Here is a 22920-nt window from a genome sequence, read left to right on the forward strand (position 1 = left end):
GCAGTCCTGACAGATGTCCCACAGTAACAGTTCTTTGGTGAACTTATGACTCTAACTGTTGTACAGAATGGAAAATCCCTTCACCAGATTATGTTTTTGCTCCTTTGTATTTTGTTTGATGGATTGTAGTTAGAAGAATTAACCTTCCTGGAGGACTACACAGCTGCACCTGCTTCAGGATCCTACAGACTTTCAAATAAATACGACACAGGAAAAAGAATAACTGGAAGTGTCAGTGGCGGGGCGTGGTCTGCAGGGGAGGCGGACGCACCTGAGCGGCATCCGCAATCACGCCTCGCCGACTTTAAGTCTGTACTGGGTCCTGCTGTAATGGTTGTTGTTAGTATGTGTCGGGTTGTGAGCTGCGGAGCTGCAGCCGACTGCGTTTGTACAGCAACCGTGTGTTAATAAAGTACGCTGCAAAACATGGACATGTCGTTTCCTCTGCCGTGGATCATTTACAGTGTCAATCTGTATTTATTCTGATTCAAACCCCCCCAAAAAGATTGCATCTTTTTCTTTTTTAATAAACAAGAAATAAAACAGCGGAGAACAGAAATGGCTACGGATGACCACTCTACCTCGAATGCTGCCAACTTGTCTTGGCCTGCAGCCTTTTTTGACTTTGTTGGTAATTTTCAAAGGGAATTCAGTTTTGAATTCATTCCTTTTTTATGGCGAGTGGGCAGTGATGTGAGTGTAATTTTAAGCTACATTGTCTATTATGGCTCATCAGTTTCCTATATCAGTGCACTTGGACCCGTTTTTGCTGTTTCATCCATAAGTAAGGCAGCTTTCTCTATATAGCATATTTAATTGCATTTAAACATTTGACAGGCAAAAAAGTTGTGTCATTATTTAATAGGTAAAAAAAGAAGCCACACCAACCAGTCTAATGTGCCATACACTGTACATCAGTGTAATCAATGCGCAGACTGCACTGACATCAAGTAGACATGTAAAATAAAGGAAAGTGTTTCATACCTCGTCTGTTATCTGTCCTCCAAATGTCACCCATGTACCTGGAGGGAAGAGAGGCAGAGACATTTCATCGTTAGGGAACATTTCTTTACTGTCAGCCCTCTCTGTCTGTGTCAGTGTGTGTGTGTTTGTTTGATATCGTGAAGTAAACAGAACTAATCCCGGGGCTGTGACACCATTCGAGGGAGGCTGTCAAGTTCCCAAGAGAAAAATCTGTCCTGTTTAGAGCTGCTGCTCAGTACTGAAGTATCACCTAGTGTGAGCCCCTGTTAGCCCTCTCTGTCTTTACTGATGACTGTTCGTTTGCTACGGCCGTGCATATTTGGAAGACCTTGCATCCCCTGTCCTCATGTGCTTGTGAATGTGAGAATAATGACGCCACAGTCCCGATTGTCCCGCAGACAATACCGATAAGCCAGACAAAAGGCTGAGCCGCCACAACCAGAGGAGACACTAAATCCTCAGCACATTCCCTCAGGGAATTATGCACATAGCTTTCTATTCAGATTGAGTGAAAACACAGACAGAGAGACAGGAACACCTTTTTATATCAGTAAAGTGTCTGCTGCTCACCTGTTAATGCAGAAAGGCTTATGTGTATTTTGGTAGTTGCAAGAAAATCTGGGCTGCCTGACAAGATATGAGGCAGTTCACCTGTGAAGTTTGGCAGCAGGTCCATGGAAACTGTCATCACATATTTTTTCCTAAATTGAGCTAAAGGAAACTTCCAAAAATGGACCGTGTCGGATAAAATGGTGATTAGGCATTGCACAACTTTGCCAGTCTTCTGTTGCTTTTTCAAAATGTGTTGAATTCCATGCATGAATAAACATCGCAATTTCAGCCTAAACACCAGAAAACCCTGGTGGAACATTTCATAACTAATTATGTTTTTTCGTGGTCACCAAATCGTAAATTGACAGGTTCATAAATAGCACTTTTCTAGTCTACCTTAGCACTCAACGCACTTTATACAACCTGTCTCATTCACACATTCATACACTTTTTACTGCATCAGTGAGCTTTCTGTCTAGCTCTACTCCTGCGCCACAATCACCCTACAAGCAGCTACAGTCACCTAATGCAAATGTATCACAAGGGCATTAAGAAAGGCTGAAGAAAGTTTACCACTTTATGAAAGACAATGTGTTCAGACAGTTAAACAGTTAAACAGAAGGTCACATTTTTGCTATCTTCTATTGTACATAACATCTTTAAAATATTCAGAAATTTAAGAGAAATAATAATCCTGAACCCCATCCCCCACTCCCCAAACTTTTCCACTGGTAATACTTTTATTCATACACTATATGAATAAAAGTATGACAAATCCATGCCACGAAGCTCCTTGTGTACAGTTTTTGTACTGATGTTAATGCCAGAGGAGATTTAGAGCTCTGCAGTTCCTGAGCCAGCAGAACATTGGTCACTTTCATTCACTGTGCACCTCTCCACAACCTCACTCTCTACCTTTACAGGGTCTAGCACTCCATGGCTAAGTTACTGTAGTTCCTAAAGTTATTTATCCAACCAACCAACCAACCAACCATCCATCCATCCATCCATCGGGCAGCAGCAGTCTAAGGAGAGAAACCCAGACCACTCTATCCCTAGCCACCTCATCCAGCTTCTCTGAAGGAGACCGAGACATTTCGTAAACTGATTTGCTGCAACAGTGGCATCCGATTACATCTCCACGCTTGAATTCAGTGAGATCTTTAGGAGGACTGATTCTTTCACAAAGCCTTGACTGCATGGCTACACGCTTGTCTTTATACACCTGTGACAATGGGACTGAAAACACCTGGACCTACACAGTCCAACTATGTACTTCAGTTTTACAATGGGCTTCACAGAGGACGATTTCAGTGCCAATGATGATCCAGAACATAACACATTTCACAAGCATCAGTTATATTTTATTAATCTATTCATACTCACTGATCTCTTTTTGTAACACATATAAACATTTTATTTGGATCACGTGAATTTCATGTACTGACCTATACATTTTGATCATTTTTAGTACAAACATTGCTTTCAGTAAGTCACAGAGAACATGGTGTGTCCTTCTATATTTCTCTCAGTATTCATTTCCAATAGTGATGAGGCTAATAAAGCAACCCCTCCAACCAACTAGCCAACCGATCACTCTCTTTCTTAGGATATTTGTTAATTACCTCCGGGCCATGCTAGTCTCCACCTATTTCTGCTCTCTTTTTTATTAAATGTATTATATCGTCATTCTCTTGCCCACTCCGTGCTCTAGTGGTCCCAATTTCACACCAAGTGAACACGCAGTCTTTCTTCTTCAGGCCTTGTTGACCTCAGCAGCTCGGCTGTCATGAAACAATTTATAAACCTCAGAGAAAGCGTCGGGAAATGAGAAGAAACTCTTCATTCCCAACAGGCAGGATGCTTTTGATATCCTACAGCTCATTATTCCATACATTGCAGCAGCATCAACTCCACTGAGGTTTAACTTACAGATGACCCCCGGAGGATGTATTGGATCTTTTTGGTGCATAATGAAACTGATTTAATAAGGAGCTAAAAAAAAGATGGGGTTTAAACATACATCATCATCAAAAGTTTTTTAAGCAGAGGTGGAGCCTGGGTGAAGTGACGCCAGCGGCGGGTGGAAAAAGCTGCCTTTAGACTTCCTTAACACATGTTACCATGGCAGCTTCCGTACGCCTCGAGTGTACCTGCGGTGCAGTCATGAGGGCTAATCCTTATTATACAGTGTATGTACAGCGCGGGTCATTTCTTATCAACACGTGCGCATAAAGTTCGCCGCTGTGTGTTGTAATATCCGTGTCGACATTTGGACGTTGTGTGTGTCTGTGTGTGTGTGGGCTCAATCATCCCTTAAAGCTGTCTCCAGCATGGTGGAAATGTAATCACAGCTGACGATGTCCAGTGGCTGCTCTGGGCTCTGTGTCTGAGGCTCAGCGTGGGATGAAAACCCTGCGGAGCTCTAGTGTCAAGGCCACTGCTCTCCGAGATCCAGCTGACGTTTCTGTTTGATGGAAATTAAAGCCCTGAAAAAAGACAAGCTTTCTTTTTTTTTCCTCTTTTTTTTTTCTTGCAGCTGCCAGTGGAAAGTGCTGGAAGAGTCACTTGATGTTGCTATGCAACAATAATAAACCTGATAACCTTGCAGAGCCTTTTTCTAAAGCTAAAAACTGTTCACATCAAGAAACAAATCGGTAACATTTATAATAATGGAACAGACATAAGTCTAAATGCCTTTCTCATTTCGGCTTCCTCGACCTTTTCTATCAGATTAGAATTTGTTTTCAAAAAGCAGGTGAAGTAAAACCAAAATAAACCAATACGATCGCAAGAAGAAGTTAAAGGGGAGGAATATGATGAGAATATAAGCAGCTTTGTGGAAAGAGCTTTGTGTGAGTCCTTTTAACCTAAATTTCTCAGAAGTGGACCCAAGTCCGGTGCCTGGCAGTGTGATGGATGGCACAAATTTAGATGAAGCATTTCTCTGTCTCACTTAAACCGACCTCTTCACTCTTCTTTTCAGTATTTTGAACCTTTCTGGCTGCAAATGGAAAGGCTGAATCAGCAAAGGTACTGAAAGTTTGAAGTGAGCATATTAAACTAACAAAAATCCCCTGGTCCTTCCAACAACACACTGTGGGGCTATTTAAATGTCTAAAATCAGTTAATAACCATATTTATGTATGGATATGAACCTCCATACTGAGGCATATGCATATTTATGCATAGCTAGATATGCATGTTTTTTGGTATTTTGACCTGTATTTTATACCTTGTATGGTGCCTTTTATTTTTATAATACATACACACAAACACAAAGAAAAACTCATTCTCTCTCTCTCTCACGCACACGCACACGCACACACGCACACACACACACACACACGCACATGCACACACACAGACTCCTTTGGACCTATTTTCATTCCAGTTTTATGCCTTTGTCTCCTGCACAAGTTTTATTGATTTTCATCCTTCGTCTCCTGTTAAATCCATATCTATTTCTACCTTGTCTACTCTTTTGGCTACAGTGTGGCTCACAGGTAGTGAACAAGCCAACAACATAAGAAAGTATATATATATAAATTCTAGAAATACAGGAACTTAAAAAAAGGCATTTGTCATAAACTGCCTCATCTCTTGTTCCTAAGATGATCAGCAAGAGCCAGCTCAGATCATCAGATGCAGTTTGTTGGCAGTGGTTATATCACTACCTGAAGACCAAGGTTACAGCCACAGAGGACTTGAGTGAAAAGTAGGAGGAAACTTTAAGTGTTGCATGGCGAAGTATGACTGATTACTGAGGCTGAACTAATAAAGGTGATCATTTTCATTGAATTGCATGAAAGTACAAGTCAAAGTTAATCTGTTAATCTCGGCGACACGGCGACACGCACACAGAGGTCCGACCTCTTCCTGTCTTAAACACTGCAGGATTTTCCAGGAGAGCCATTTTAAGAATTCATCAATCAGTTGTGCCGCATCAGTGCAGCAGGCTTTAAAGGGGAAAAAAAGGTCCTGGATTGTGTGCTATGAGCGAGATGACAGATTACAAAGTTTTTGGGTTCACACAGAAGTGCTGAAGACTCAAATAATGCTGATCATGAATTCTGCATCGACTTTATTTTTGGTTTTGTCAGCAACTAAAAATAGGTTTCCACAAACACTCTGTTTTCCATGTTCCACAACCAATCAGCACTGCTGGAGCCAGTGTGTGTTGACAGCATAGTGAGGCCACTGCAGACCCCTATAGGCACTCTGTTAGCTTTCTCACTGACTGAAGAGATAATGGTTTATCTGCAGCAGCAGACAGCCAACACTGAGAGGACGCGATGAATTCACTAATCACCTATCAGTTAATCCAGCCTCCAGGTCTCTCACTTGTGATAATCACCTTTTTAAAAAAATCTATTCATTTTCCATTAACTGGTGAGAGGTTTTTACATTTGCAGACAGTCGTTACACGGTCTGTGACTTTTTCAGTTTCATATGAAAATAAATTGAGCTAACATGACATTAGGCTTTGACTGAATGTGGAAGAGGTTGATTAATTGTTAGTGGGATGGAAATAACTGATTAAACTGAGCTTCAGATACTAATAAACAGATTATATTTAACTGTCAGCTTCAGTGAGAGTGTGTAAACAGTTTCTTATTGTGGAAGGCTGCCAGGAAAAATAGGAGGCAGAACTCGCTGAGTAGTGTTGGATTAATAAACAGTTTTTTCCCACTTGTTTGCACGTCGTTAAAAGACAGATTAATCTGAAAACACTGCAAAGTGAGCTTTGTTTGGTGGTGTGATCATTGCACTGCCTGCTGTAACTGCACAGGCACAGAGCTTCTGCATACTCGTGCTGTGAAGGAGTTTCAATTCAGTTCTTTAGAACTTGAATAGGACTGCAACAGAAATGTCCCTGCACACTAGTGTGTGTCAGCTAGACTGAGCAAACTTAAACTGAGGACTGCAGAACAATTTCTAAATAACTGGAGTTTCCTGTCTTCATGAAAATCCAAATCATGAACCTTTATGCCTTTTATGAGTGTTCTGAGAGAATAATTATTTTTAATGATTAAGTATATCTAAGATCCAAATATATTTTATGATGACCAATACCGTGGAGTACTTTTAAGGCACTTTTAAATCTTACACTTATCAGTAAAGTGCTGTGAAACAAACTTGTTCAAATCTTTGCACTTGCCAAAACAGCCCTGACCCGTCGAGTCGTGGACTCCATTCCTCTGAAGGTGTGCTGTGGTATCAGGATGATGTCAGCAGCAGGTCCTTTAAGCTGCGAGGTGGGGCCTCCATGGATTGGACTGAGCTCTGGGAAGAGGTCACAGCCACCAGGGAATCCTAGTGCTAGGTGTTGCCCGGGTAACACTCACCCAGCTATTCAAGTGATGTGAAAGAAAACATGGTTCATCAAACCAGGCCAACTTCTTCCACTGTTTCATGATCCAGTGCTGAACAGATGTCAGCATGGGCACTCTGAATGCTCTGTGGCTATGCAGCCGCATGCACAACAAACAGCGACAGACTGTGCATTCTGACACCTTTCCATCAGAATTAGCATAAACCTTTTTGGCAATGTGAGCTACAGCAGCTCGTCTGTTGGATCTGACCACACGGGCCAGCCTTTGCTCACCATGCAGATCAATTAACCTTGGCCACCCGTGACCCTGTTGCTGGTTCACCACGGTTCTTCCTTTGACCGCTTTTGATAGATGCTGACCACTGCAGACCAGTAATCCCCCACAAGAGCTGCAGTTTGGAGATGCGCTGACCCAGTCGACCCAGTCATCTAGCCATCACAATATGGCCTTTTGTCAAACTCGCTCAAATCCGTGCGCTCGTCCATTTTTACTGCTTCCAACACAACTTTGAGGACAAGATGTTCCCTTGCTCCATAATATAGCCCAGCCACTAACAGGTGCTATGATGGAGATACAATCAGTGTCATTCCCTTCACCTGTCTGTGGTCATAATGTTATAATGTTATGTAGTTATTTCTTGACAACTGTAGACAGAAATGTGGACACCTTACCATGCTCATTAGCTCATTGTCCGGATGAGCTAACATTTCATTTGTCACATTTTGGATTAAAAAGTGCCTAAAAGATTTGCACAGAAACATACGCACATGTCATTAAACGCTCTCACTGCACACTCCAGATTTCATCCTTCTACATCCTTCTAGTGTTAAAATAGAGTTTGGATGGAGAAAGGATTGGAGATGAGGAGGGAAGAAGCGCGGTCCACAGAGATAAAGACAGAGTGAGCGATGGAGACTGGCAGAGCAAGGGCAAAACTGCTAAACAAAGACAGTTAGCAGTTATGTTGTTTGTTTTCCTCTTTTTTTCTTGACTTTCCTCGTTCTTGTCTTCTCAGCTCTCCCTCCAAACTGCACTGTGTCCCTGGGAATTGGACTTGTTGGGAATGCTAATTCATCTGTGGTGCAGGTTATCTTTTACATTTTGAGTAAGCACAAGGAAACAGTTTGGAAACAAGCTATGCTAAGTGTTCTTAATCGAATCCCTCAGTTACAAAAAAAATCATGTTCTTAATCAAATACCTGCATTAAACGTTAACACAACCTGATTTTGGTGACAATGACACTTTTTCCAAATATTTGAATTAATTGTAAAGTTTATCTGAAAAAAATAACCTCAGCAAATTGAATATAATAGTGATCTATCCTAGTAATGGAAACTGAAATTGTTCTACTTTATTATTTATGTTTTATTTGCAGTACTGCAATTACACCTTAAATATATCGAAAATGTTGCTTTTCTCCTCTTTTGTTTAAGTGCACCTCAGCAGTGTTGCTCTGAATCTTAAACACAGCAGCAGTCATTATTTTTGCAGTAGCTGCAGTCTGAAGTCAGCCACTCCGTGGTCAATTTGCTCCTTTATTGTTACATAACTCTTGGACGCTTTATCTAAAACACACTTCTTTTTGGCCAAGTTGAGCAGTTTCTAACTTTTAAAAGCAGCCCTGGGTCCTTGGTTAAGAGTGCAGCAAAGATAAAATCACTGAATCACTGAAACTGACGTGATTAACTCATCTGTATGGATCTAATGTCTCAGTGTGAAAACCAGGATTATTTACAGTTTAAAACTGATGAGATCTCAGGATTTGCCAGTAAACAGGTGGGAAAACATTTTCAACTGCTTAAACCACATGTTTAAAACGTCTGTGTATCCCCCATGGCATCGTCATAACTTTGCAAACTGACAGCCATGATTTAACATGACTGACTGAGTGTGTCATCATATTTTGTTCTGATGAACTTTGGTCTGACAGTACAGTAGAGCTATGAGAATAGCTACAGACAAGTCTCTCACAGCGTACACCCATTACATCCTCATCTATTTTCTCTACCATCAAGTGTGACAATGAAACACAATTTAGCATCCTGCCCTTTGCCGTCTCTCTTCCCCCCCCTCCCCTGCCAGCATCATGTCTGGCCTGCGCGCAGCGTGTGGCAGGTAGCTAGCATTATGCTGACCTTTTCTGCACTGTGGATTTCAGCCAGTTTGAATCAGACATCTCAATCTTCCATGAACCACCTGAGGCAGCAGCCCTCAGCATCGTCCTGAGGAGGAGCCAAACCTTACAGCCACACAAGTAAAAGTTCTGCATTGCACGCAAAGGCGTCCCTGGAAAATAATTTTGTGTCAGCTGCATATTTATTAAGAAATCCATTCAGCAAGCTGTGTCACCTTAAAATTAAAGGTGGTGCATGTTTGTATAGTATATACATAGTATACTACACATAAACATCTCTTAATATACAGTATGAATGGCATGAGATACTTTTTAATGATGCTTCAAAAACTTACACATTTGATTTAGCCTTTGCAGTCATTTTTGTCGCTCAACAAAAGGTTTGAGGTTTTGCAGAAACGTGACCACTAGCCACGTTAACTCAGCTGCCATTTTGAATGTACGACAACCATGGCGACAATGTAGGATCAAGTGAATGAGGCTCCAGTTCCACAAGCCTAGAGAATCGTCTGTGACCATCTGGAAACCACTTGACACCAGGGGGAAAAAAGAGTATTCCCCAGCCGGCTGACAAAATCCTCCACGTGATTGCATTGGTAGCTAGCATGTCGCAGCCACCAAATTAATCACCCTCCAGCTACTTTGGGAGCTGTAGCGAAACTGTGAAACAGACAATGCAAAGTAGAAAAAGCAAAAAAATGTAACAGCTGTGCCTAAGCGCCGCATCCAACATGTTTCAAACGTGCAACTTTTACTCTGACGGTGAACCTATCCCACTTCCACTTTGCAATGAACTTTCTCAAATTTTACTACCGCTGGGCTAAAAATTAGTGGGTATTTACAGATACATGAGAAACTACAGACAACTATGACAATTTCCTGCAACCAAAGCAAGATCTAAGAGGTTTTTGATGCAGCAACCTTCTTTGCGACAGATTTTATCCAGTGACAGACAAAAACCACCATATTGGCCACATTCTTGACTAATGGGCACGTGGCATCACATGATAAACCTCAGCAGCTAAACCTACAACAGTTGAATACCTAATGCTTGTTTTAAACATCAGATTCTGACTGATGAATTCTGCTTTGATGAATTTCTGCTATTGCATTAACTGTAATTCTTAAACAGTTAATGCAACACTTTTGTTAAAGCCCTTGAATTAAAACAGAAAGTCTTCAATTACATCTTGATTGCTTTAGTTAAAATCTAATGATCCCTTTAAGAAAGTGTTTGGGAGAAAAAAATGTAATAAGCAGAGACCTCACACTCTGGGTGGGTGGCAGTCTGCCTCAACCAGCTCGGGTGAAAGGAGAGAAAAAAGTCCATGAGAAAAATTAATGCCTTATGGATCTATATTAACCCGAGACACGAGCACAGAGAAACTTTCCTCCTGCGCTCTCTATCGGGAAATATCCAAGTGAAGTAAAAATACCCACAGTACATTTTGAGTGGAATCGTCTCAAATAACCTAGAAACTGTTTCATTCAGTGTTGTTTCATGTCAATCAAGCATCACAAGTGGTGCATGTATCGTAAGGCTAAAATTAGCCAGTGTCTTGAACCAGACGTGCAGTTTAGGCTGTGAAGGTACAGCTGGAAAATGGAATCAAGAAAGCAAATTGGGTCGACTTGACGTCTCTGAGATCGGCAGCACTTTTTATGAACATGAGAAGTCGGGACAACTGACAAATAGTTAAGGAACAACATCAGTGTGTCAAAAACATAACGAACGCAGGTAAAGAAAACTCTCTACAAAGTGTGTTTAAAATGCTAAAAAAGCTGCTCACTCACAGATGAAGATGCAGCCTTCATCACCAGACATGAATGTCCAAGAGTAATTCAGGCCAGGTGTTTGCTCTCTGCTGAAGCTTTGAGTGCACAGCGGTGGTCAGAATGGGACAGAAAGCAATCTAACCGGAACATTAATGATGTAGGAGCTCATCTGGCCCTGAATCCACCACAATTCACAAATTATTGACTGCAAAATGAAAAATGTGACCTTGATCTGAGCACAGTTTAGATGAAAAACCATTAGAAGAACATTGTGTGCAAGTTTCAATAAAATCTGACCGGGACTAAAGAAGTAGCAACCCTTGAGGTCATCACTCCTTCAGCCAGATGAGCTGAAAATAGCAGCCCTGCTGAAAGCTAGGCTTGCTCGTGATCATGACCTTTACTGGGAGATCGGCCAAACTTAAATCAGGTACAGATCGATTTTGATGCACCTGATCCCAGAACTTTTCGATCACACCTTGTATCTACTACTACTCTAGAAAACACACTGTAAGTTTTGATATGATTTTGTTGATGATCGCTGCTTGACCACCTTAAGAGTAAGAGCCACCAGTACTCCTTAACTATTGTCAAACTGTTACAAACTATTTTCCTGTTGCACATGCCATCAATTTATATTCACCTCTGCAAAAATGTTTCTGATAGGTACACTAAAGATGATTAAGGCATTTCATCATTATATGTAGTTTTATTTGCATGGCCCTTAGCTTTAAACAAACCCAAGTTTCCCTTTCTAACTGGTAGGATGTTAGTGGGGCAGAACGACTCATGAGAATATACATGACTTATTTATAAATGATGGTGCAGCGACTACGATTGGATCAGTGTGTGCAATATCAGAGGACTTCCACAAAAAAATTGGACAGGAAAAAATAATAAATATTTTAGCTTCTGTGAATCTGAGTTGGTAATGATCTCTAGTTTCTCTATAACTTCAAAAGCTGGACTGAAATTAAATATATTATGTGTTTAAATACGTGGGTTGGCATTCAAGCTGGACAAATGTTTAGCAAATAAACTAGAGTATATATTTTTCTTGTAAGAAATGAAAAAAAAAACTCCACATTAACACTAATATTATATTAGATGATAGTTGAGTTGCTCTCTTCTTTTCCACAGCGAGCAGCTCCATGTGTGTGATCTGGAAGACTTTTACGCTGGATGCCTTTCCTCACATAACCCCCAAATGGATTTGTGTCTCTTCCCAGGATTGAACTGGAAATCTTCATTAGTTGAATGTGTAAACCACTACAGTATTTATCAAAGCATCAAAAATAAATTGGAAGAGTGGGCCACGAATCAAAATCCTTCCAATCAATGGAAGTCAAGCCATAAATCAAAGCAGCAAACTCACCGTTTTCTTACCAAGAGTTCAATTTTTAGGTTAATTCAGCTTCTGTATTTGTTCTCTTTTACAGTTATGCTTATGTCACTGTTGTGTCCATTTATCTTGCAGGCCTACATACAGTTTCTCTCCACTGGTAAAACTATAGCTATACTGTTTGTCTTATGATTTAGGGGTTATATACTCCAGGCTGCTGTTGCTTTTTATTTAGCCAACTCTGTGTTTCAGCAACAGGAGTCCTCCTCGGAGTTCAACCGATACAAGATGTAGAAAACATTTTGTTATATTTTTGTGTATACCTAAAAAAAAAAGGTTCTTCTGTTGTTTTAAGAGCTCTACATGGTGACAGAAATAGGAATGCAGGCCACTGGTTTTGTGTGGGACTACATTGAACCTAAGAGCAAAGTAAGGAAATTTTACCATCAGCCTACACAGAACAGCATCTCTATGACCTGATTAGACACTCAGTGATTTGGTCTAGTATGTGCATGTTTGCAACAGTAGTGTTTGTTAGTTTATGAGAAAAAAGGTCAAACCTAATCGCTCAATTCACTGATCATTCTGAGTTTGGGACGATGTGGAGAAGCGGGGCAGTGAAGCAGAGTGAAGTCTACTCACCCAGTCCTAAGCAAGATACTCTGAGTCCGGACTTTCCAAGGTTCCTGCATAAATAGGAAAAAAAAAATGTGTCAGGTCTCGATAAAATACAAACACCTCGGCGGAATGAACACATCACCAAACATGATCTGCATCATGTTTGGTGATGTGGATAATATTTTAAAGACGAGACTCATTTGTTAATCTGACCGATTACAAACTTTACCTTCAACAGTGTCTGCTTACAGGCATTTTCACCTGTAGTTGATATTAACCTGTGTATGCAGCAAAACGTCAAGCAGACTGACAGTCTGGAGACTAACAAGCTGGTCTTTTTTTTTACAAGACTCTGAATTTGGCTTTGCTTGACATAATCACATGACAGTTTGACAGTACGCTTCTCTTCCTGATTTCTCTGTGAAAAGTTAAAATGAATTTCACTCATCCAGGTCTCCAGGTAATCCTCCTATACAACCTGCATGGATGTATAGGAGGTGGAGATGATGATGAAGCTGATTAAAATGGTTAGCTGCCCTTTGATATTATGTTTCCATCCGCAGGGAGGAGAAAATCACACGGTTATTAATAACAGTGTGATGAAGAGAGAGACACGGGTTAAAGCAGGTTGGCAGAGTAATAGAAAACTACACCGGTGCAAACAAGATGCATCTAGCAGTGAGGATTATTTGCACACATGAAAGGTTAAAGAAAGATCGTAAAGGTGTCAAAACTGTGTGTGTGTGTTTACTATTGATGAGCTCTAATAGCCTCATTAGTGATGTCATTAACATACATCTTGCAGAGTATGTTTTGCATCCCTTTAGTATAAAAGTAATAAGACCGTCCTCTTATGGCACAAATCAGCATGCTGCCTGCAACCTTATTAACCCACCAAATCAAAGACACGCTGATAACAGTGTGCAGAGTATCTCAAGACATTTGCTCTGTTTAGCATTAAAAAAACCACTGGACTGAATAAATACACATAAAAACTAAATATTAATAACAATAATCTCTGCATTAATTATTCTTTTAGGGACAGCACAAAGATGAGTAAATGTAAAAGTTGCACATTTCTAGGGCTGATATGGGAACTAATGATTCCACCCTAAACATCTAGTGGGCACCTACCAACATTATCTAAGCTGTGTTTGTGCCCAGCTGACAAATCTGATTGGTAAAATATGTGAAGAAGATTAAAGTAAATTAGTTGCAGTGATGGTAGTCATGAACATAAGCTGCCCTCTGTTAAATTCCTTAATCAACCAAACTGTTGTCCTCCATATCCAGATATACAAGTTGAATATTCACCGGGGACCTAGATTTCTCACCCCACGGTGTCCCCATGGATTAGTGTGTGATCAAGATAAAGTCACCATTGGACATAATAATGCAAATGCACACCAACCAACACACATACTCATAGCACACTTTTAATACTGACTTCTGGGGTTTAAGCAGGTGCAGGGATAAAACAGCCGCTCCAATTCATCAGCCTGTAGGCAACACACACGTGAATGATTTTCCTGGATGAAGCTGTTACAATATGTTGTGCTTGCACTTTTGTACTTGCTACAGCACTGTAGTTTTAGAGGATAGTATATAATTGACCTGGAATTGTAATCTACGTCATCATTTTTATATAAAAACTTCTTATCGTTCGTTCTGCAGCCTGAAAAGTTGAAAGCCCAAAAAAGGAACCACTGTTCATCATGCTGCTGTACGCTCTGTATAAAAGTTGTGATGAAAGCATGCACAACTCTTTAAACCCCTAAAGCAGGACACACACACACACAGGACAATGAAAATATCGAAAACTTCCTTAATCCCTTTTATCTTTCCTACTGAAGTCTCTGACCACCTGTACTGCAAGTCCATACAGACAACATACAAGAACTTAAAAGTGCTGATAAAGTGGATTTTATCTAAATGTAACATTTTATCTATTTATTCATTGAAAGTTTATGTAAAAAAAAATAAAAACAAAAAATTTAATCCAACCAAGTTTACATTAAAACACATCATGGCCTCACTACAGCATCAGGTTTGCAGATTTTTATGGATTGGGCAGTGCATTATTCACAGCTGTCAGCATCTTTCATTTTGGCCCACCTGTCAAAACTACTTAAGTTTTTCATTACCAATGAGACCCTTGTATCAGAATACTAAATCAGGCATAAAAATCTGTTTTAGATGATGCATCAAATCCTCTGACACCTGTAAAATATCCAAAAAGGACATTAAGAACAAGGTGCTCTTGAACAACACGTAACAGGAGCTACTTTTACTCTGTAAACAGCAACAAAAAGTTATTATAAATTATGTTTTTATTGTATTACTACACTTTTATTATCCTTTAATAGTGAAATATGGTTAGAATCTGCTTCTTCGCCTTTTACCTGTTTATGATTTCCATACAAAGCCAAAGTTCATCCACTGAAGTTTCTTAATACTATGGTCAGAAAACCGTATTTAAGTACGCGTCTGTACTGTAAATATGACCAGAACTTTTTCTGTAAATGACTGGAAGCTGCATTTTGCAGTCTTTCACCTGATCTTCACAGACTCAGGCTTTAGCCCTCCCAGTGACCCAGAACAGGAAAGCAATTTAGAAAATGTATAGAAATGTGTAGCTTCCAGTTATAGAAAAAATGAGGATATTTATAAAAAGCCCAAAGTTAAGGCCTTTATTCAGGGCAATATTTGAATTTAGATCATAGAAACTAGAGGTGCTGAGTCAGTCAGTGGATGCCCCTGCTGACGATTAATGATGATGCCTCTGTTTCCTGGCCACGACCATGAGCGATGATAATGCAGGTGCACTCTATTTAAGGTCTAAAGAGAAAAGCTTTGTTTGAGCCAAAACAGAGCATACATCTACCAACAAAGAACTAGCAAAGCAAAAAACTGCCCTCCATGATGACTAATAAAGAATCACCAATTCATTTAGACAGAGCATTTGTGCAGCAAATGTAATGATGATGGGCTATGTTTGTAATGTGGAGCCATCCTAAAACACTGCAGTATATAATGTCTGATAGTCTGACCTGAAAAACTCTAAAGAAAACTCAAAACTACAAAACTCTGAACTACAAAACAAACCATATAAGTCACGCAATGACCGACAGCCAGACAGCCTTGTTTCCAGTTTTAATTGTGGAACAGTTGGGGTGACAGTCAACACCTCCAAGTCTGAGGCCATTGTTCTCGGTGAAATACTTCTGGATTCAAGAGCAGAGGCTGTCACAACAAGATTAACGGGAAGGTGTAGTGTGGGGTGGACCAGTTGGTGCAGTGTCAGCAGTATTGCGGGCAGTGTACCAGGCTGTTGTGGTTAAGAGACAACTGAACTGAAGGGAAAGCTTCCGATGTACCAGTTCATCTATGTCCGAACGTTAATCTGGGCAATGACCAAAAGAATAAAGTCTACAGGATCCTGCAGGAGGATCTAGAAAATGTGGCTGAGGGAAAGGACATGTGGCTGCCACTGTGACTCGACTTGGGATAAGTGGAAAATAATGAATGGATAGATGATCCGTTTCTACTTGACTCTTAACAAATCTCTACTATAACATTTACCATTATACCTGTGACAAAACTCCTGCCTCCAGTACATCCTATAGGTTGGTTCTGAGATATGAGATAAACACCCTACTGCATGTACACTAGCTATTGTGCAAAATGATTTGAACGTCCTAAAACAAAGAGTAGGTTTCCAGAATAAAACTTTGACTTTCCTAAATAACAGCAAAGCTGCAAACTTACTTGAATTTACCTCAGGGAATATAAAATAAGCACAAAAAAAATAATCTGCATGTTTTGTAGAATTTTTGTATTTCTCCAGTAAAACACGTAACTTCTCAGATCAGGTCAGGCGGCCTGGTGAGCTGACACAATATGTCCTCTCATTCAGCTTTCTGAGGCTTTAATTACATGATGGATAAAGGAATGACGGTGATGATGATATTAGATGAGACAGAGAGGAGGTTTGAAAGAGGAAGAAAATACGATTGCTCTCTATGCTCCATAGATGAAGTAAGAAAGTGATTTCCCCCACGTCAAAAGCTTCTTTCAAATGGTTCTTCATAGTTATGAAACCATTTACAGCCAGACGTAAATAACCAAGCCACCACCACCAAACACGCACATGCTAATGCAAACCAATACAGCCATCCTTTCCCATCAAATATTTATTGCAATATGAAACCTGCCCCCCCCCCCACAGTCACTTTTCCCAACAGATCTATCAAGCCTTCCCAACAATGAGCCTATTCATCTCCGCTTAAACATGTCTTCATTTGCCTGATGATGGACAGTAATGACTTTCTCTAATACCCCCGGCACTATAGGCAATATTATCCTCTCTCTTCTTCTGCCAAAAACAGCCTCTCTCTGTTTCTCTCCTGCAAGCCAGCAGTCCTCATCACAGATCTGTCACTGATTACCTCTCCCAGTATAGTAGTGAAAGGATCTGCAATCGGGAAAAAAGAAAGAAAAAATAGGTTGTATTTCAACTCTGCATTTTTAACATTAGTTTGTTTTTACTAGACAGCGGAGTGTAATTGGCCCGGAAGCATTGGGAATGATCTAAATGTGACAAAAGACTTTAGTGTCAGTGTTGCTTGTGCTTTAATCCCGTCATGATAATAATGACTAAGATGTCTGTTGACTGAGGCAGTGTCTAAGTTTGTCACCAGTCAGGTTGTATTTATTACTACGACTGGACTCATTTATTTTAGACGAAATAGCAGATAAAAGCTGGCAGACAGGAAATTTCCCTGAATTTGAAAGTAAACGACCGATAAATATGCCCTGCTGCAGCGGGTGGAGTAGGCAGTTATCATTTGTCATAATGACAAACAGAAAGCTGCCCAGATGATGTAGGAGACGTCTATGAGAAGAGGCGCATATAAAATCTCTATGCCAGTTAACTTCGCTTCCTAAACCTAACCAACTAGTTTTGGTGTTGAAATACACGGTGTGAAAATAACTGTGAACATCTGGCTCTTCAGTTCAACATATGCCTGCATATATGTGGACTTTTATTTACAGTGAAAACACCGATATCCTTCAGCAAAGGTGCAACTACTGCCTTTCTGAGCCGCTGGTACTTACAGGAAGATGCCCACTGGTGAAAAATATTGAAAACAGGTGGAAAGCACTTTAAAACGAATTCATACTTTCCTATCAAAACTTTACGAATTCATATTAGTTGAAATGTTTGCACCTTTTTCTCTTTATTTATTCATGTGCATGAAACACTTTTAAAACCCAAATCAATAAACACTGTACACTTTATTTTGAGGTACAACTGATTTTAAAAAGTGCATCACGAGGCAGCCTATCTGCTCTTGTTATTAGATGATGTCTAACAAAATAATTTCAGGTCTACCATTGGTTTGATGATATTGTGGATGGATCTTTTAAATAGATTAGTTTCACATTTGCAACCCTATTGCAAATTAAAATCAAATTGCTTCTCGTGATATGCAGAAACAGTAATGAGCCACAAGAGACTGGCTGACACACTTCTCCATCGAGTGTAAAACAGTCTGTGAGAAAGAGAGACAGAAAGAGAGTGTCAGAGAGAGAGGGGGGACGACGACGAGGCACTGGATGCATGCCTAAAGGCCACCTGAGCTCCGGATAAAGTAGGTTACAATGTTACAGTAATCACACTAATTCTGGCAGCATACGTTGTTTGTCTGTGGCATCGCTTAATGGAGACATCCCTGTTTAAGTGCTTTAGTTTCTTGTACTTGTATCTGTAGATATTGCAGCACTCAGATCAACTCCTTTGCATGTCATTTTTCCACATATTCTCACATATGCCCTGACCTTCACATTCATCTCCATTTGTACATTTTTTTTTACAGCTTGTCCAGTTCAGGGTTACGGAAAAAAGCTAGGCTATACCCTGGTCAAGACACCAGTCTCTCACAGGGATAAACACAGTGAGAGACAAACCAACTCACACCTACAGTATTGTGCAAATGTCTTGAGTCACTCTTCCTTATATATTTTTAGAAAAATGGGGGGAAAGGTGCAGTGATTTACTAAAATGTGAGAAACATATATGAAAATACAGTGTAATATTTGATATGACCACCTTTATTCTTTATTTATTCCATTATTCTTGTCTTCAGGAGTAGTTCTCCAAGCATTTGAAGGACATTCAAAGCTCGTCTTTGGTTGTTGGCTGCCTTTTGTTCCGCCCTCAGTCAAGATGATCCCACTCTGCTTCAATGACACTGAGGTCTGGACTCTGGGGAGGCCAATCCATGACTGATAGGGTTCCACTGTGTGTTTTTCTATCCAGGTATGCTTTCACATCATTAGCGGTGTGTTTGCGATAATTGTCATAGTGAAGAATGAAGCTGTTTCCAATCAGATGCTTTTTAGACAGTATGGGATGTGGATATCATACTGGTTTTCTGTGTCCAAATTACACAAAATTTGAAAAGATCTCCAACACCACTGGCTGATTAGCAGCCCCAGTCGATGACAGAGCCTCCACCAGGCTGTAGATGGCTCCTTCATACATACTTTCATTAATTTGAACAAAAATCTTCTGTAATTTGGTGTACATCAACTTTTTCTCCCTGTTTCCCTGATTAAGAATAGTTTCTTGGCAGCCACTGAGACCATTTCTGATGAGGCTTCAGTGAACAGTAGGTGGAGATCTTGAGGGCCTAATGTATTTCTCAGGTCCTGTGTCAGGTCTTTGCCTGATTTTTTTCAAATTTCCATGGGAGACTAGGGTTGGGCGATATGTAAAAACTTTCCAACCAACAATCTTAAGTCCAATAAATGATGGGCAGAGCAATGTAATCATGCACGGACTGATCCAGATATGGATGAACTAATTGCCCCCAAAAAAATAATGTTGTCAATTTGGGATTTCTTTGGCTTTAAACTGGATGAAAGATGTAAACCCAAGGATGCAACCGAAGCGGTGTGCCACTTGTGCTCAAACATGACTACCTTGCATGGGCATGTATGTGTCCACTATCCGAACACTTTCTGAACATAGGCTACTTCCTTTCTTTCTTTCTGTTATGAGTTTGAGTAAATTAATCGCTGCATTTGGGCACACTCTGAGGAGGGTGCATTTGCTCGCAGATGGAAGAGGGTGCTGTTAAAACAGCGCCATAATTTTTTTTTCTGTTGACTGCTTCTATTAGCTCCATCATTATTAGCAAACTTTCTCATGGGCAAATAAATAAATAGCCCTTGTAAAAAGAATCGATAGTCAATATATCCGCCAGACTATGGGAGAAATTGCATACTGTGCTGAGATATGCCAAGTTGTGTGCAAGTTGATTTGCTAAGTGTTAGGAAATCAAACTCTCAAACTGTGTTATCTTTGGCATTTGCTGTAAATTCAACAAAATGGAAATACATTGTGTTTTTGTCATAGAGCAAGTGCCTCAAGATGCAAGAATTATAATAGTTTATTTGCAAAGTTGGTTGTTTTGTGTAGACTGGTTCATCTCTCAGATCTCTCAGAGATCATCGAGAAGTGTCTTAACAAACAAAACAATAAACCTCTGAAAATGTCAGGTATAAAGAATGGACTGAAAATGAATGAAAAAGCAGCCAACGCCAAAAGGAAAAAACTATTGCTCAATACCACTTTTGAAAAGTCTTAAAACCCTGGAAAGAAAATATAATGAAACAAGGGGTACCTCAAGACTTTGTGCAGTACTGTAAAGTCAAGTTACAATCATCAGTTAACCTAAAATGCCTGTCTCTGAAGTCTGAGTACCAGAGAGAACACACCCCCATACAGACATACAGGGGTGCGGTGACACCGCTGTGTCCCATGTAGTAAATTGATCAGACCTTGTTTCCACCTCTCTGTTACTCAGTTATTTAATTCTAGATTAAATTAGAACAAAAAATAAGACATTTTATTTAAAACACATTTAGATGAAGCAAAGTAATTACAGAAACATGCATATATATAAATAAAGTGTTTTGCCAGTAGAGAAAAAGATCGGTTTGAACTATGTAAACTAAAAATATGCAGCATTGTGAGTCATTTAAAAGCATACTGTATAATCACATTGTTGCCATGAGTCCTCCTCCTCTGACACAAACCAACATCGTTGCTGTCCTCTCACTTTCCTTTCACCTCCCACTTACGTGCCACCATCTTTTAAACATTAACTCGCTACACGTTTCTTCTGACTGCATGCGTCACTATCGATCACATGTTCAACGGTGAAGCCAAAGTAGAAAATGTAAAAAACAGAACATAGGGATAGATACTGTACTGTATGTGCTCCTTTGTTTTGTTTTTGTCACAGCTGGAACTGAATCGTTTTTTTCTTGCGTTCTCGCCATCTGTCCAACTCCTCGATTCATCTTTGCCGACTTAGCTTCACCATGAAGAGTAACTGGGCCAAGTCCTGTTAGTTATTTTTTTCTACACTGAAATATGAATAAATAAATACAAGTAGGAAGAGTAAATGAAAATGTATGATACTATATAAGCTTTGTGTGTGACATGCACATTTACAAGCAAGCAAAGTACTAATATGCGCGAATTATGTCAGTGGAGATTAAATAGAAACCGCTTTAAATAATTACCACGCAGTGTGGACTTACTGTGTTGCCTATTTTAACTGGTTCCTTGTCACAAAGAGAGCAATGATAGATTAAAAGACTTCATTTTAAAGATGAAACTTTCCTGAACCAAATCAATAAATGAAGGAAAATGTCACACTTTTATGGGACTAACTGAACACAAGTTTGTTCAGCTGTGTGCAGAAATCTTGAGCCAATCTCATTTCTTTAGATTAGAAAAATGGGACATTGAAACATGTGCAAACATACAGTACATATACAGTATAACAAGCTTAAAAGTCTTCATTTATCACCAGAGCTTGAGCTCTCTTACACAACCTCTCTTGTCTTAAACAGTCTTCAGGAATAGTTCTCCAGGCCTCTTGCAGGACATTCAAAGCTCGTCTTTGGATTTTTCTGCCTTTTTTTCTGATCTCTGACCAGATGACCCCACACTGGTTCAATATTGCTGAGGTTCTGAGGAGGTCAATCCATGACCGATCGTAATCCTTTGTGTGTTTTTCTATCCAAGTATGCTTTCACTGCAGGGCAGCGTGTTTGGGATCAATGTGCCTTCCAGGTGATACTTTTCTGCATTGTAAGTCCATCAATTTTGACAAGATCCCCAACACCACTGGCTGAAATGCAGCCCCAAACCACAGATGGTTCACCCCAAGAATTAGGTTCCCTTTTTATAGGTCAGTGTTGTTTAACATTAAAAAAAAGGAAAATGGTCAGGTAGGAGGACGAGACTGAAAATGAGTGAAAAACTACTCCACTGGAGAACTAATATCTTAAACCACAGCCTTATTAAACCCTTTATGAAATAAACAGTAATATTTGTAACTTCTAATACTTTTGTCCCAGAAAAGGAACAAACCAACCAACATGTGTGACCACAGATCTCCATGTTACTGTTATGTAGTGTCCTTAAGGCTGCAGCTCTAACACAAATTAATAATTCATTTTTTCTTTCTAATATTGTCTACTACTGTGGAGCTCAATTGGAAAACGTACCGATGCCCGTTATTGCAGAAAAAAGAGGCTAATTCTGTTTTTATGTGGAAATATGCTCACGTGTGCCCTATACATACATGTGCGTGTGTCTATACATCCATTTGCATCAGCTCACATGTTGTGCCTGCTAGTGGGTCCATCTGAGCGAAAATGTTTCCGTGCACTATAGATCAGTGTCGTGTTGTTGGCATATGTTGGTGCATACACCAAGGAGCAGTCTCAGCAGTGGGGTTATTCAATGTCGGTTAAAGCTTGAGCATTGAGTGGGTGGGGTAAAAAGGTAATGGGAGGAGCTCTTAAAGCCTGCACACAGACAGAGTAATGCAGCAGCCTGTGTATGGGAGCAATATAAAAGCTTTCACCTAGCAATGAGGGCGAAATAATACGACTAATAGGAGCAGCAGGAGGTGAACGTTCAGCCAATCAGTCTTTGGACAACTTTACAGTTGTGTGAGTGTGAAGAAATTTAAGGTTTCACCTGTGTGTACATAAGTGCATGTCTGTGCATTATAATAACACTCCTTAAGTTCCAACTGTCCATCCAGTTAAGGGTTGCGGGGTGGGGGAGGGGCCTATCCCAGCTCCC

The 22920-nt window shown here is 40.1% G+C and overlaps 1 protein-coding gene across 2 annotated transcripts in view; it reads right to left on the reverse strand.

Moving 5' to 3' along the window:
- Positions 1-22920, reverse strand: part of kcnab1a (potassium voltage-gated channel subfamily A regulatory beta subunit 1a) — a 133107-nt gene that overhangs the window by 17477 nt on the left and 92710 nt on the right. For both annotated transcript variants that reach the window (XM_085371704.1, XM_085371706.1), the window contains exons 2-3: positions 12768-12811; positions 985-1022 (exon numbers count right to left, since the gene is read on the reverse strand). In XM_085371704.1, coding sequence (XP_085227830.1) covers positions 985-1022; positions 12768-12811 — 82 coding nt within the window. The remainder of the gene's footprint in view (positions 1-984; positions 1023-12767; positions 12812-22920) is intronic.

This window comes from Diplotaxodon limnothrissa, linkage group LG14 (genome assembly GCF_057381915.1).
Source record: "Diplotaxodon limnothrissa isolate DT_005_m linkage group LG14, D_limnothrissa_male_GT1.1, whole genome shotgun sequence".
Taxonomy (NCBI): domain Eukaryota; kingdom Metazoa; phylum Chordata; class Actinopteri; order Cichliformes; family Cichlidae; genus Diplotaxodon; species Diplotaxodon limnothrissa.